The sequence below is a fragment of the Gasterosteus aculeatus genome, chromosome 15 (assembly GCF_964276395.1).
Source record: "Gasterosteus aculeatus chromosome 15, fGasAcu3.hap1.1, whole genome shotgun sequence".
Taxonomy (NCBI): domain Eukaryota; kingdom Metazoa; phylum Chordata; class Actinopteri; order Perciformes; family Gasterosteidae; genus Gasterosteus; species Gasterosteus aculeatus.
In genome coordinates, this window is record NC_135703.1 from 562,899 (window position 1) to 578,610 (window position 15,712).

At 49.5% G+C, this 15,712-nt stretch overlaps 1 protein-coding gene and 1 long non-coding RNA gene across 5 annotated transcripts in view; one reads left to right on the forward strand and one right to left on the reverse strand.

Annotated features, from left to right (window-relative positions):
- The first annotated feature begins 919 nt into the window (after positions 1-919).
- sptbn5 (spectrin, beta, non-erythrocytic 5) overlaps positions 920-15,712 on the forward strand; it is a 38,332-nt gene continuing 23,539 nt past the window's right edge. For 3 of the 4 annotated variants that reach the window (XM_078089171.1, XM_078089172.1, XM_078089173.1), the window contains exons 1-24: positions 920-1,057; positions 1,951-2,083; positions 3,225-3,392; positions 3,521-3,637; positions 3,780-3,937; positions 4,016-4,241; positions 6,630-6,824; positions 7,267-7,351; positions 9,499-9,632; positions 10,183-10,403; positions 10,503-10,641; positions 10,738-10,872; positions 10,952-11,040; positions 11,155-11,308; positions 11,530-11,733; positions 11,964-12,170; positions 12,243-12,405; positions 12,727-12,863; positions 13,629-13,808; positions 13,901-14,053; positions 14,352-14,482; positions 14,562-14,828; positions 15,185-15,260; positions 15,445-15,656. In XM_078089171.1, coding sequence (XP_077945297.1) covers positions 1,970-2,083; positions 3,225-3,392; positions 3,521-3,637; positions 3,780-3,937; positions 4,016-4,241; positions 6,630-6,824; positions 7,267-7,351; positions 9,499-9,632; positions 10,183-10,403; positions 10,503-10,641; positions 10,738-10,872; positions 10,952-11,040; positions 11,155-11,308; positions 11,530-11,733; positions 11,964-12,170; positions 12,243-12,405; positions 12,727-12,863; positions 13,629-13,808; positions 13,901-14,053; positions 14,352-14,482; positions 14,562-14,828; positions 15,185-15,260; positions 15,445-15,656 — 3,665 coding nt within the window. In that variant the 5' untranslated portion in view covers positions 920-1,057; positions 1,951-1,969. Of the gene's footprint in view, positions 1,058-1,950; positions 2,084-3,224; positions 3,393-3,520; positions 3,638-3,779; positions 3,938-4,015; positions 4,242-6,279; positions 6,471-6,629; positions 6,825-7,266; positions 7,352-9,498; positions 9,633-10,182; positions 10,404-10,502; positions 10,642-10,737; positions 10,873-10,951; positions 11,041-11,154; positions 11,309-11,529; positions 11,734-11,963; positions 12,171-12,242; positions 12,406-12,726; positions 12,864-13,628; positions 13,809-13,900; positions 14,054-14,351; positions 14,483-14,561; positions 14,829-15,184; positions 15,261-15,444; positions 15,657-15,712 lie in introns of those variants that run through there. The other variant, XM_078089174.1, reaches the window with a different exon arrangement.
- Positions 1,919-3,346, reverse strand: LOC144388372 (uncharacterized). Its single transcript, XR_013452720.1, has 3 exons — positions 2,979-3,346; positions 2,275-2,839; positions 1,919-2,208 (listed from the first exon to the last, which is right to left on the reverse strand). It is a non-coding gene; the product is annotated as an uncharacterized LOC144388372 (long non-coding RNA).

Consider the following 15,712-nt stretch of genomic DNA (forward strand, 5'->3'; position numbering starts at 1 on the left):
GGTGGATGGGGGTTGGTTCTGGTTGGATGGGGGTTGGTTCTGGTTGGATGGGGTGGGTTCTGGTTGGATGGGGTTGGTTCTGGTTGGATGGGGTTTGGTTCTGGTTGGATGGGGTTGGTTCCGGTTGGATGGGGGTTGGTTCCGGTTGGATGGGGGTTGGTTCTGGTTGGATGGGGTTTGGTTCTGGTTGGATGGGGTGGGTTCTGGTTGGATGGGCTGGGTTTGGGTGGGTTCTTGTCAGTTAGTGTCCCTCGGGGGGGTCTGGTAGGAGCGTCTCTGTGTCCTCTGTTCTCATGACGGGACACAAAGTCGTCCTTGAGGATTCAGCAGTTTTATAATGATGCTTATTCCGTTAAAATATACACCGAAATCAAAGCTTTTTACGTCTTTAAAAGGGAACGCAGGACTTTAGTGAATAAACATTAACTACCGAGCTTCAGATGTTTGTCATCATCGTCCATCTGACATGTAAAGGGTTCATTCCTGTGACTGTATCTCACATGTTTAAACGTGTCACTTGACTCCTGACCTGGAGACCAATAAAGTTTATTCAAACATTTACTCATATTTACACCTGTCTGTTTTGTATAAAACAAAATTGTATGTAGTTGAACTAGTTTTCTGAAATGTTGTGTCTAAGGTAATAAAATAAATGTGGTAGTTCCATGAGTTAAAGAAGATTAATCTATAAACATTGAAAAGTGAGCCGCAAATCAGAATAATGAAACAAACGATAAGTACAATATGCATAAAGTAAATAAAGTGTGAAGTCACAAACACTTCACTTTTTTATGGTGGTTTTTCAGGTTTGACCAGTAAATCAGCTGATATTTAAACTGTGTGTGTGAGTGAACTTTGACCCCTGTACCTGCCGTCAGGTGAGCGGCGCTGCTCATGCTGTAAATCCAAAAGTTTCAAAGTTCACACACACAGACACACACTTACACACACATCTTCTTCTGTGGTGACAGTCGCCTTGGGACAGAAACATTCAGGCTGTTTGTTGCGTCTTTGGATCCGTGAGTTCTTCAGCCGGAGGAACGAGGTGGACGAGAAGGTGAGAAAAGGGAAAAGTCTCTTCACGTGTTTCCTGTTGATGAGTAAAAACCACAGAAAATAATAACTTCTGTTATTAATGTATCGTGTGTTTTGTATAACTGACAAGAAAAGTCAGTTGTTGGCTTAGCTTAGCATAGAGGCTAGCACGGCTCCAGGAAAGAAGCACATTTTCAACAATAATTTGTTAATAAGAACCAACTAACTTTCCGTTAATGTTACTTCAAACTTACTACAACTCCAACAACAATAGACTTTTTTTATTTAACAACAAATTTGATAAACAAAGAAAATGATGAATCAGACATTAAAATGATATTCTTGATACAATTAAATGATGGTGAATGGTTTTATTCTAGAAACTTAAAACTTCTATTAAAACGGTCAAAAGTATTTTTCAGGATTTAATAACAGAAACAAAATGACAGAGAGGATTTAACTGTTTGAACTGAAATAAAGTATATAATAAAAACCTCACACACACACACACACACACACACACACACAAACACTACCTGTATCTGTATTATGACCGCTCAGGTATTTTTACAGGGGGTTGAAGTGTGACTGCTTCTGTCAGCATGAACGCAAATACGATTTTAACTGCTAACTCAGAACTGATGAGCAATCAGCTGACGGCTCGCCGGGTCGTCCAATCACAGCTGTGAACGCCGGAATCTGAGTTTGCAGGTTCGAGATTTTTTAAGGCCTGAAGTCAAAAGAAAAATATCCCAACAACGGTCCGATGCGTCTCATGTCTGCTCCCCAGAGGAGGAACCCTGATGATTGTCAGGACCGGATCAGATGTTCTTCAATGTCAAGATTTGTGTGTCAGAGAAATAACCTTCAGGCCAAACGTGTCTAACTTTACTCTTTAATGGTTTGTGTCTGAAGGATCTTCCAGCCAATCAGGATGGAGGGCGAGGAGGACGGGGCGGGGCGAGTGAGAGAGCTGCAGGAGCAGAGGATGACGGTCCAGAAGAAGACCTTCACCAAGTGGATGAACAGCGTCTTCAGCAAGAACGGGGTGAGACAGGAAGTGCAGCATGATTAAATGATTAAATGTTGAATTAGTTTGTCACAGTTCCATGAAACAAATGTTGGAGGGAACTGGAAGTATGAGGCAGGTTTTGTGACGATGTCAGCGATGACCTCAGCGTCGTGATGTGACGACGTCAGCGTCGTGATGTGATGACCTCAGCGTCGTGATGTGATGACCTCAGCGTCGTGATGTGACGACGTCAGCGTCGTGATGTGATGACGTCACGCTCTCGTGGTCCTCGTGTCTTCTGGGTTTGGTTCCGTGGGTTTTCTCTGATGTCGGCTACTCCTCATTCCCAGAATTCCTCTGGGATTTGTTCCCTGAGGTCATGACCTCTGTGAGATTTATGGCCGTCAGAGAAGGAATGTGTTTTTAAAAGTGAGAACACGATTTGGTTCTGATTACAAAAGCTTAAGGGAAGGAAAGAAAATAAGACGTTGACTACCAGAATGAGACAAATGTCACCAAAGACTGAAATAGATCAAATTAACAGGAAATAAAACAAGAATTAGGATATCTAGGATAACAGAATAATCAGTGTTATTACATAAATATATATATATATATATATGTGTGTACATATGTATATAAACAGGATATATATATATAATCCTTGAATTAGCGTTAGCTTGTCCTCCATGTCCCCGTCTCCTCCTCCGGACGTCCCATCGGCTCCTCCCGATGAGTCCCGGAGACGACGTCTTTTCTCCGGAGGTTCTGCGTGACTCTTCTGGCTATGAGCTTTAAAAACAACAAAATGACAAAGATAGGTTTTGTATTTTGAATCAGAATATCCGTCCATAATACCCCAAAATAGGTTTATAACGGAGAAAAGCATCAAGTCATCACATTTGAGGTATTTGAGCCAACGTCATCTTACCCGTATTTACCGTCCTGTTTATGGGGAATGCGTCACCTGACCTGCTGATAAACAGGATGTCCTGAGACGTGGAGCTTCAGGGGCGAGACACTCAACTCTCGGGATGATTTACGGGAAGTTCTGCTTCCTGCTCCAGAACAGGAAGCTGTAAACAGTGGGGCAATAAATCTGAGCAGCAAGTAACTCTGACACAGGTAGAGGTCTTGAGTGGGATCATTTAAACTGGGCTGATTTCACCTCCTGCAGGACAACGTTGAGCTGAAGGATGTTTACGTGGATCTGAAGACCGGAGTCGCCCTCATTCGTCTGCTGGAGCTCATCTCCAAGGAGACGCTGCCTCCACCCAGCCGCCGCAACCTGAGGGTCCACTGCCTCGAGAACAACAGCAACGCCATCAGCTTCCTCAAGACCAAGGTGCCAAACTGCCTCTTGAATGAACAAATGATTCTCCGACCGGCCTCCCGTCTTTAAAATATGCATTCATTGATAAAACCATCAATAACAATTGTATTCTGCACGTTCATATCGAAACGTACGGTCAGATTCGAGTGGATCTGATTGGTCCAGAGAACGTGGTGGACGGGGACCGTACGCTGATCCTGGGTCTGCTGTGGATCATCATCCTCAGATTCCAGATCGGACCCATCAGCCTGGACGAGGTTTGGAATCAAACCCTCGGCCTTCTGTCCGGCTGACTAACCAACGAGTGACACAATGTTTCACCTCCTCTTTCATCTCCTCCCTATCTTTCCTCTCTCCTTCCCTCTCCTTCCTTCTCCTTCCTTCTCCTCCTCCTGTCAGGCGGGAGGAGGAGGCAGCGTGGCTCATCGCTCAGCCAAGGAGGCGCTGCTGATCTGGTGTCAGAGGAAGACCTCCGGATACCACGACGTCAACGTGGTCGACTTCTCTTCAAGCTGGAGGAACGGACTGGCCTTCAACGCCCTGATCCACGCACACAGGTACACACACACACACACACAAACAGGTACACACACACACACACACAGATACACATCTTTCTGTACCCCCCCCTCCAGGCCTGACCTCTTTGACTACGGCTGTCTCCGTGGCGACGACCCCCTCGCTAACCTGCAGCGGGCCTTCTCGCTGGCGGAGCGTGAGTTCGGGATCATGCAGCTGCTGGAGGTGGAGGACGTGGTGCTCCACCCGGACGAGAAGTCCATCATGACCTACGTGTCCCTCTACTACCACTATTTCTCCAAGGTGAAGCAGGGTCAGACCATCCAGAAGAGACTGGCCAAGGTACGCACAGTACACACTGTACACACAGTACACACAGAGTACAATCACTGTACACACAGTACACACAGTATACACACACTGCACACTCACTGTACACACACAGTACACCCAGTACACACTGTACACACAGTACACACACAGTACAATCACTGTACACACACAGTACAATCACTGTACACACAGTACACACAGTATACACACACTGCACACTCACTGTACACACACAGTACACACACAGTACAATCACTGTACACACAGTACACACACTGTACACACAGTACACACTGCACACTCACTGTACACACAGTACACACACTGTACACTCACTGAGACATTTGTATCTTTTGTTAATGCAACATAATAACCTGTTTTAATATTAGTCGTAGTACTAGAAACACTAGTGGAAGTGGTAGTAGTAGTAGTAGTCTAAGTAGAAGTAGTAGTACTAGTAGCAGTGATGTAGCTGCTCCTGGACTTGCTCACCTAGATTCAGAATAAGCGTAGACTCTGCTGCCCCCTGCAGGCCGCCAATCAACACCGTCAGTCTGCCACCGCTAACACACCTCCACCTTTTTACTATGTAGTCATACTTTTGTAGTTGTACTGTTACCTCTAACGCAGTCTGTTTTACTATGTAGTCATACTTTTGTAGTTGTACTGTTACCTCTAACGCAGTCTGTTTTACTATGTAGTCATACTTTTGTAGTTGTACTGTTACCTCTAACGCAGTCTGTTTTACTATGTAGTCATACTTTTGGAGTTGTACTGTTACCTCTAACGCAGTCTGTTTTACTATGTAGTCATACTTTTGTAGTTGTACTGTTACCTCTAACGCAGTCTGTTTTACTATGTAGTCATACTTTTGGAGTTGTACTGTTACCTCTAACGCAGTCTGTTTTACTATGTAGTCATACTTTTGTAGTTGTACTGTTACCTCTAACGCAGTCTGTTTTACTATGTAGTCATACTCACCTCAGCGTATTCTACGTGTAGTCTTAGTACTTACTCTGCAGGACTAATGGGGCTGACCCCGGGTCAGTGGGTCATGTGACAGCCTCTCTATCCTCAGTGGGCGGAGTCTATCTCTCGTCTGTGGGCGGGGCTTCAGGCACTAAGCTCATCTGATCAGATCACAGCCTGCAGCACCTTCCCCTGCTGCTCGCTCTGAGCAGCGAAGCCGCCGAGGATCTCAGTGAGGATTCAAGAGGCACGCCGTGTGTTTATAGTTGTTGTTGTTGTTGATGTTTGTTGGTGAGCTCACACACATTTAGTTTACGCTGTGCTGATGTTCAGTCAGGCTAAGAAGTCAGCAGGACCGCTGATATGAGGATGTACTCTGAGTCAATAGAAGTATTGTTGTCTTTTTAAATCCCAGGGTTTGTTTACAGCTTTTAAAGGTTCCTTCAAGTCAATGAGGTGCGTTAATTCCCCCCATGGTGTGTTGGAAAGGTCGGAGCTCAAGCTGTGTTGGCGGTCGATGTTGATGCGGCAGGTGTGTTACCTGGGGTCACTTAACGTAGGTCCGAGTGTGTCACAAGCTTCAAGCCCTTGGGGGGAGGTTCCGAGTTTGTGCAGGTATGCCGAGGTTTGGACAAAGGCTGCCAGGTGTGTCGAAGGTGTTGACAAGCATCCGTAGCAGCTATAATGTAGGTACCAGGTGTGTCCAGGTGCATTAGAGGTTTCCAAGGAGACTCTTTTAGGATTTGAGCTAAGGTAGCACGTATGCTAGTAGTCAGCGTCTGTAGAAGACCCCCCAGGTGTGGTTGGGTTATCTAGGAGCATCTACAGCAGTTACACTAAACCAGGTGTTTCAGCAAAAGCGATTTGGGGATAAATTAGAGATGACAGGTGCACGAGGATTGTTTTTATGTGGGCTCGAGGTTTCTAGAAGCATTTTGCCGCTTCGGTTGGAGGCAACAGGTGTGTTTCAGCCCAGAGGAAGGTAACCAGAAGCCTCTGTAGGGATTTCCTACCATACTGTATATATATTCACGGGTTATTAAAGACTGCCCGCTCTATTCAAGAGTTCTACCTGGTGAGTTCAGGGTTATGCCTGGCGGCGGCCTCCTGGGTACCACGCCGTGAGTAACAGGTGTGCCCATAGTTACCTGTGTCTCAGGTGAGTCTCTTTCTAGGTCAGTGTTAGGTATGTCAGTGGCGGGAAGTCTCAGTGGTCGGTGGTTGAAGAAGCAGTACAGGACTCAGTGTTTCCCCAGATTCCACCACAAGGTTTGTTACAGGTGTTTTATTTGGAGTGAGTTCTGTCCTTTATACAGACGGAGTTCTCTCTTTGTGTAGATTTAACTACTCAGAATCGTCTTGAATAACCAGTGAGGTTCCTCAGGGTTTGATCTCAGTGCCACTGTGTTTATACCCCCCCCCCCTCAGATCGTCGGCATGCTGATGGATCTGGACCACATGAAGGTCCGGTACGAGAGGCTGGTCTCAGATCTGCTCCTGTGGATCCAGAGCAAGGTGACGCAGCTGAATGACAGGCGCTTCCCAAACTCCGTGAGGGAGACGCAGAATCTCATGGCGGCCTTCAAGACCTACAGGACGGTGGAGAAACCCCCCAAATATCAGGTGGGACGCGCCTTCAGGTTCCATCTCTTCTTCTGTGGTCGCGGCCATTTCGATATTGTTATTTCTTTCAGGCAAAAATAACCTTCACAGTAGGAATGTGTGTCGTCATTTCTAGCCGTCGCCATGTTAGATGACGCCGTCGCCGTGTTGTTGTTATTGTTTTGCCTAAAGTCATTGAGGGTTTATGAAGCCATTTTTTATAAGGACGTTGTTTTTTATGCTCATTTATTTGATTTCACAATATTTAACATGTTAATCCTAAAATGTATTTAAATATTGTGGCGATGTCACACAAGCACTCTGACCCTTTGCTGATAATGGCATAAACATCTGTTGTTTATGAACAAACAGATATTTCCACAACAACATCCATTATGTAGTAAACAAAGCGATCAATGAAGAAGGAATTGGTTCATTTCATTGGTTCTCTCTCCGTGTTTAGGAGCGCGGGGCGATCGAGGCTCATCTGTTCAGTCTGAAGACTCAGCTGGCAGCCAACAACCGCCGGGCTTACAGTCCTCCAGAGGGTACCGCACACAGACACACAACACACACCGTCAGCACAACTACTCTCATCGCGTGCGTGTGTTTGATTGTGTCTCTATCTGCTCGTGTGTCTGTGGTCGTGTCTCTCTCTGGTTGTGTGTCTGTGGTCGTGTCTCTCTCTGGTTGTGTGTCTGTGGTCGTGTCTCTCTCTGGTTGTGTGTCTGTGGTCGTGTCTCTCTCTGGTTGTGTGTCTGTGGTCGTGTCTCTCTCTGGTTGTGTGTCTGTGGTCGTGTCTCTCTCTCTGGTTGTGTGTCTGTGGTCGTGTCTCTCTCTGGTTGTGTGTCTGTGGTCGTGTCTCTCTCTGGTTGTGTGTCTGTGGTCGTGTCTCTCTCTGGTTGTGTGTCTGTGGTCGTGTCTCTCTCTGGTTGTGTGTCTGTGGTCGTGTCTCTCTCTCTGGTTGTGTGTCTGTGGTTGTGTCTCTCTCTGGTTGTGTGTCTGTGGTCGTGTCTCTCTCTGGTTGTGTGTCTGTGGTCGTGTCTCTCTCTGGTTGTGTGTCTGTGGTCGTGTCTCTCTCTGGTTGTGTGTCTGTGGTCGTGTCTCTCCCTGGTTGTGTGTCTGTGGTCGTGTCTCTCTGGTTGTGTGTCTGTGGTCGTGTCTCTCTCTGGTTGTGTGTCTGTGGTCGTGTCTCTCTCTCTGGTTGTGTGTCTGTGGTCGTGTCTCTCTCTGGTTGTGTGTCTGTGGTCGTGTCTCTCTCTGGTTGTGTGTCTGTGGTCGTGTCTCTCTCTGGTTGTGTGTCTGTGGTCGTGTCTCTCTGGTTGTGTGTCTGTGGTCGTGTCTCTCTCTGGTTGTGTGTCTGTGGTCGTGTCTCTCTCTGGTTGTGTGTCTGTGGCCGTGTCTCTCTCTGGTCGTGTGTCTGTGGTCGTGTCTCTCTCTCTGGTTGTGTGTCTGTGGTCGTGTCTCTCTCTGGTTGTGTGTCTGTGGTCGTGTCTCTCTCTGGTTGTGTGTCTGTGGTCGTGTCTCTCTCTGGTTGTGTGTCTGTGGTCGTGTCTCTCTCTGGTTGTGTGTCTGTGGTCGTGTCTCTCTCTGGTTGTGTGTCTGTGGTCGTGTCTCTCTCTGGTTGTGTGTCTGTGGTCGTGTCTCTCCCTGGTTGTGTGTCTGTGGTCGTGTCTCTCTCTGGTTGTGTGTCTGTGGTCGTGTCTCTCTCTGGTTGTGTGTCTGTGGCCGTGTCTCTCTCTGGTCGTGTGTCTGTGGTCGTGTCTCTCTCTGGTTGTGTGTCTGTGGTCGTGTCTCTCTCTGGTTGTGTGTCTGTGGTCGTGTCTCTCTCTGGTTGTGTGTCTGTGGTCGTGTCTCCCTGGTTGTGTGTCTGTGGTCGTGTCTCTCTCTGGTTGTGTGTCTGTGGTCGTGTCTCTCTCTGGTTGTGTGTCTGTGGTCGTGTCTCTCCCTGGTTGTGTGTCTGTGGTCGTGTCTCTCCCTGGTTGTGTGTCTGTGGTCGTGTTGTGTGTCTGTGGTCGTGTCTCTCCCTGGTTGTGTGTCTGTGGTCGTGTCTCTCCCTGGTTGTGTGTCTGTGGTCGTGTCTCTCTCTGGTTGTGTGTCTGTGGTCGTGTCTCTCTCTGGTTGTGTGTCTGTGGTTGTGTCTCTCTCTCTGGTTGTGTGTCTGTGGTCGTGTCTCTCTCTGGTTGTGTGTCTGTGGTCGTGTCTCTCTCTGGTTGTGTGTCTGTGGTCGTGTCTCTCTCTGGTTGTGTGTCTGTGGTCGTGTCTCCCTGGTTGTGTGTCTGTGGTCGTGTCTCTCTCTGGTTGTGTGTCTGTGGTCGTGTCTCTCTCTGGTTGTGTGTCTGTGGTCGTGTCTCTCTCTGGTTGTGTGTCTGTGGTCGTGTCTCTCTCTGGTTGTGTGTCTGTGGTCGTGTCTCTCTCTGGTTGTGTGTCTGTGGTCGTGTCTCTCTCTCTGGTTGTGTGTCTGTGGTCGTGTCTCTCTCTGGTTGTGTGTCTGTGGTCGTGTCTCTCCCTGGTTGTGTGTCTGTGGTCGTGTTGTGTGTTTGTGGTCGTGTCTCTCCCTGGTTGTGTGTCTGTGGTCGTGTCTCTCTCTGGTTGTGTGTCTGTGGTCGTGTTGTGTGTCTGTGGTCGTGTCTCTCCCTGGTTGTGTGTCTGTGGTCGTGTCTCTCTCTGGTTGTGTGTCTGTGTGCGTCTGAAGGTCAGACCCTGAGGGACATGGAGAGGCGTTGGGTCCTGTTGGAGCGGGCGGAGCACGAGCGTGAGCGAGCTCTGCAGGAGGCGCTGCTCCGCCTGGAGAACCTGGAGCAGCTCGCCCAGAAGTTTGAGAGGAAGGTGACGGAGAATCCACCCTTTCAAAATAAAATACTTCTGTATGCAATTTAAAAACCCAGGAATTTAAAAAATCCCAAAGTTGACCAACAAGTCTTGTTGGTCAACATGTTAAGATGAGTTTCTTAAATCGCCATTACAACCAAAGCCAATTTTTGGTAAGGGGAGGGGCTTATCTCCGTTATCAACCGTTCAATTAAATAACTAATATCTCTGCTCAGTGGTGGTTTATGGAAGTCACACATCACACAGTGATCATCATCATGAGGTCATTGTATCTCTCGGTCGGTGGGTTTATCACAGCTGTATGATCACAAAATAAAGAGATTCCAATGTGATTTCCTCTGGTTGTGTGTCTGTCTGTGTGCGTCTCGTCAGACAAACAAATAGACAGAAAAACACACAATGAGTCATTCACCTTGAAATCACTTGTGATGTCATGACGACCTTTCCTCAGACTCGTCTCACGTTAGCTAGTCTCCTTTCCTCTGGTTGACCGTGGGCTGGCTGTTAGCTCGCCGTTAGCTCAAAGTGTTTTGTGGCGGTGTCCCAGGCGGCGCTGAGGGAGGGCTACCTAGAGGACACGCTGCGTCTCATCCGGAGGCAGGACGTCCCGGGCCTGGCCTCCCTGGAGGAGGCGCAGGCGGCCCAGCGGCGTCTAGAGGGGCTGGCCACCGACGCCCTCGCCAGAGAGCCGCGCTTCGCCGCCCTGAGGAACATGGCCGACAGCGTGGAGAGAGGAGGCTACCACAGCAAGGAGCGCATCACAAGGAGGTGAGACAGTTTAATGTAGCACAAATATGATATTATATATATATATATATATGTGTGCCACATTTGTGTGACACATTTGTATATCTATATGTCTGTAAGAGAGGAGAACATCAGCCATCGATGGAAGGACCTCCTGCAGCAGCTCCAAGAGCAGAGGGGGCTGCTGGGAAATGTAGTTGAAAACCTCAGCGTGCTCCGAGACATCGAGCTCGTCTCCCAGGAAGTGAAAGAGCTACAAGTGAGTTCACACTTGTTAAAGATTTAGACATAGTTTTGGTGATTATTATGGGATGCTGCTTGGTAAGAGACCCCCCCCCACCCCTCCTCCCCTCAGTCCCAGGCCAGTTCCTCTGAGGTGGGCAAGCAGCTGGCGGAGGTCGAGTCTCTCCTTCAGAAACAAGATCTCCTGGAAGCTCAGATCTCAGCTCACGGAGAAACCATCAGCACCATCAGCAGCAAGTCAATGAAGGTTATTGATCGTGTTGATGTACCTGATATCTCAGCTGGCACGTAGGAGTTGGAGCTGACATTGTGTCTCCTTCTCTCAGGTGAAGGTGATCGGAGGTCTTCAGATTCAGAGCAGAGTGGCAGATCTGGACTCTCAGTACAGATCTCTGGTTTCTCTCAGCAGCAGCAGGTTCACTTCTGATCATTCTTCTCTAGACAATAATCAATAACTGTTTACTGAACAACAGATATGAATACTACTCATCTGCTCCTCTAATCTCCTCCTCTCGTTTCCTCCCCCCAGGAGGCTTCAGCTGGAGGCCCAGCGGAGGCTCTTTGACTTCTTCTCTGACTGTGAGGAGGCAGAGTTCTGGTGCTACGAGCGCCGGCTGAGGATTCAGACCGCCGGACTCGGACGAGACCTGAACCACATCCAGCTGAGCCAACACAAGCACAAGGTGGGACACGCACACACGCACACACACACACACACACAAGGTGGGACATGCACACACACACACACACACAAGGTGGGACACAGACACACACACACAAGGTGGGACACAGACACACACACACTCTCGTGGTTTATTTACCACAAATGAACGTTAGAAGGATTTTGGTCATTTCGTCGGGTCCTTTGTGCACCTGGTAAACGCCTCCCAATGCCTCCCGTCAGCTGCTGGAGGCGGAGCTTCAGGCCCAGGAGACTCTGCACCGGGGGCTTCTGGGCCGCGGGCGGGACCTGCTGGCGGACCAGAGCCAGCCCAACCGGCACCTCGTCCAGAGGTGGACCCGGACCCTGGAGAAGCAGTGGAGCCTCCTGGGCCACGAGGCGACGGGACGCCGCGACCGACTGCAGGCCGCCGCCGCCATCAAACAGGTGTGTGTGTGTGTGTGTGTGTGTGTGTGTGTGTGTGCTGTAGTGTCTCTGCTGTGTTTGGAAGTGGGCGTGTACTTGTAGAAGTTAAATTGGGTCCTTTTTGATGTGGACTTTCTTTGTCGATAGTTCCCCCGCTAGCTGAATGAGTTAAACATCGTATTGGGTCACGGCGAGGTCTTTCAGACCCGCCCATCGGGAGCCTCACGCCGCTAACTCCTTTCCTCCACCAGTACTTTGCCGATGTGGCGGAGGCCGACTCCTGGCTGGGCGACAGGAAGCCGCTGCTGACCAGCGAGGATCACGGGAAGGACGAGGCGAGCACGGCGGCGCTGCTGCAGCGCCACCTGCGGGTGGAGCGGGAGATGGCGGCCTACGCCTCGGAGATGAAGAGGCTGGCGGAGCAGGCGAGGAGCGCCGCGCAGCTAACGCCTCTGACTGTGAGTACGGAGACTCGGGTGAAACCCGCCGCGGCTCTGAAAAAAAACGCCGCTGACTCACTTCCTGTGTAGGCGGAGCCTCAGCCAAGCGAGATGAACCAGCACAGCGACTCGTCCGGAGGCGAGGAGGCTCCGGGAGAGGCGACGCCGTCGGTCGGGGGAGGGAGGGGCTCCGGGACGACCGCCTTGCACAGTGAGGACGGCGAGGCCAAGCTCCGCTTCAGATACAGCAGAGGTACAGCTCTGCCGCAAGGCATGATGGGAAACGAACATCAGGCATCAGCTAGTTTCGGCAGTGTTTTATTATACTGATATTATTTGTTTAATGAGTAATCAGTAAATACTATTCAAACAATGATATCTAGTTTCTTCAAATAACCAGTAGGATTTCAGTGGACTAGTTAAGATATCATCTTGGAATAGATTTTCTTTTTATGTCTGGTAGGAAAATAATTTCACGTCGAGGATATTTAAGAAAGAAAATGGTTCATTAAAATAGACAAACAGGTTCTTTTCTGTGTGTTATTTCACTGAACTGAACCGACTGGTCGTGCAGGTCAGTTTCCGTGGGATCGCGACGAGGTCGTTCGCATCGTCGGCAGCGAGCCGGACGGAGACCGACTCCTGGCCAGAGACGCCCGAGGACACCAGCAGCTCGTCCCCAGGAGCTACCTGAGCCTGCTGCCAGCCCCCGTACGTATCAATCACCAATAATCACCTTTACGGTCTCCAGGCGGGATGTCCCAACATCGGGGAGGTTGCTGTAAGCGCCGGCCACCGAAAAACTGAACTAGTTAAAAAGATTCGTTACACGATGACATTCTAATCTACCCGAGCAGAAGAAACATTCTTACCGAGTAGATCAACTTCAACGCAAATTGTTTATTTTAGCCTAGCAGGACCGCGCCGCTCGAAGCTAACGTTAACTTTAAGCTAATGGCAACTATCAGCTAACATTTATTAGCAGCTAACGTTAACAATTAGTTAACGTAACTAGCAGCTAACGTTAACTTCAAGCTAACCTTAACTAGCAGCTAACATTTATTAGCAGCTAACGGTAACAATTAGTTAACGTAACTAGCAGCTAACGTTAACTTCAAGCTACTAGTAACTAGCAGCTAACATTTATTAGCAGCTAACGTTAACAATTAGTTAACGTAACTAGCAGCTAATGTTAACTTCAAGCTAACGGTAACTAGCAGCTAACATTTATTAGCAGCTAACGTTAACTAGCAGCTAACGTTAACTATAAGCTAACGGTAACTAGCTTTCCTTCTGTACATAACAGTTTTCCACAATGCAGCATCTCCTGTTTCCATGACAACAAGAATCGCCTCGTTTTCCCCACGTCAGCCTCGTCTCGGCCCCTCGTGACATCCCGACTCCTCTTGAGACCTTCTGCCCGTACGGGTCCTTTTCATATCGGTGATGAATAACTTTCCCCCTCGCCACGCTCAGGCTCCGCCCACCTCGACGGGCGGGAGACCGAACCGGCCGAGGCGCAGCCGCTCAATGCGCCGCGTCACGGCCGAGATCCAGACGCCGTTGCTGCCGGACCCGCAGTACCGTAGGGAGGCGGTGGAGAGCACGCAGGCCGCGCTGGACCGGGACTATGGCGCTCTGCTCCACCTGCTCACGGTAAGAGGGGGCGGGGCCAGCGTGGGAAACGCTGGTTGTCCGTGGCAAATACTTGAAATAGTATTTGAGTTTTGTGGTTTTGTTTCTGGCAGACGAAGACGAGGAGCCTGCAGGAGGCGCTGCGTCTGCACCGGTTCCAGAGCGGCGTGCAGGAGTTCGAGGCGTGGATGGAGGACAAGGAGAACGTCCTGGACGCCTTCAGCCCCGACGCCGACTCCCTGGCAGCCGCTCAGGCCAAGTACGAGGTGAGGAGCAACACGAAGCTTCTGGAGGAATGTCGAAGTTCTTGGGAAACAAGGATCCAAATAGTTTTATTTTTGTCAGACAACCACGTAAATTCAAAATGATGAACAATGAGACAATGAGAACCATTGATTATAAGAAAGCTTTTCAAATTGTAGTGAAACTGAATTACATCACATGTCATTTAGCTAACGCTTTTATCCAAAGCGACTTCGCCACAGCTTCTTAAAATTGAAAGGAAAACCCGATTGTTAGAATAGTGAAACCACACAAAAAGTCTCTGTTCGCCGTTTGGTGCAGAACTTCCTGACTGAGCTGGCGAGTGGGCGTGGCCAGCTGGATGACATCGTCCGAGTGGCGGAGGAGCTGGTGACGAGCCGGCACAGCAGCCGGAGGGAGATCCAGGACCGGCAGCGGAGGGTCTCCGACAGGTAGCGGCGTGGCGCTAGCGTTGGTTATTATTCCACGTGGTTCCGCCCCTATTAACGCTAACCTTGCGTGGGGCATCAGGTGGAACCGGATCCAGCGGCTGAAGGACCAGAAGGGCCACGAGCTGCTCAGCACAGCCGACGTTCACTCCTTCCTGCAGAGCTGCCGGGAGGCTGAAGCCCAGCTGAGGGGTCGGCTGGCGGACCTGGACGTGGTGGACCTGGACGTGGTGGACCACCACCGCGGACCCCTGCAGCTGGCTTCAGAGGAGAAGAACCAGAACCAGACCCTCAGAGACATCCAGGCCCTGGAGGCCAAGATCGCTTACCTGAGGGGCGAGGCCACCAAGTACGGGCTCAGTGGTTCCAGTTTAATGAAAGATATCATCATCAAATAAATGTTATTCTTCTAAATACTAAAAATCTCTCACCTCAGTAGAAAGAAAATAGGTAAACATTTAAACCGGCTTTTTTCAATTTTAACATTTTCTCAAAGGATTCAAAAGATAGTTGAAAGATTTAACATGGTAGACAGTAGAACATAGTATTATATTCATTTCCATGGCAGTTAAAGTACTTCAGAAGTGTATCTCCAGTATTTATTTCTAAATGACCTTTTCACTTAATATTTCACTTAATTTAAGGAAACAGCTGTTTCCTGTTAGTGAAGGACAGAAAACCATCAGCTGCTGTCTTCTGTCTTAGGAAGCAGGACTGCAGTCCAGCAGAGGCCGCCGCCATCGGGGAGGAGGTCCGGGGTCTGGAGGCTCTGCTCCAGCAGGTCTGGCTTTCAACTGGATCGTCAGTGAATGAATAAGTGTTAAAATAAGACAGGCAGCCGTGTTAAATGATGATGAATCGACACATTTGCTCTCATGTAACAGCAGGAAGTTGTTTTTCTCACACAAAGAACATCAGAGTGTCTTTTCATGAATGTGAACCCGTCTTCTCTGGTTGGGGACCAGCTGAAGCTGCAGGCCGCGGACAGACGGCGCCTCCTGGAGGCGGCGCGCAGCCTGCAGGGCTTCCAGCTGCAGGCCAAGATGCTGCATCACTGGGCCGCCTCGACTCAGGAGCGCCTCCTGCAGGAGGAGGAGGCCTCCGACGTGACCTCGGCCCTCGCTCTGCTGGAGCAGCACCGGGAGCTCCGGTTGGAGATGGAGGAGCAGAGGAGCAGGTGGGAGACGAGGGCCTCCTCCCCCCCGGGGAGCGAGGTCGCCACGCTGACCACGT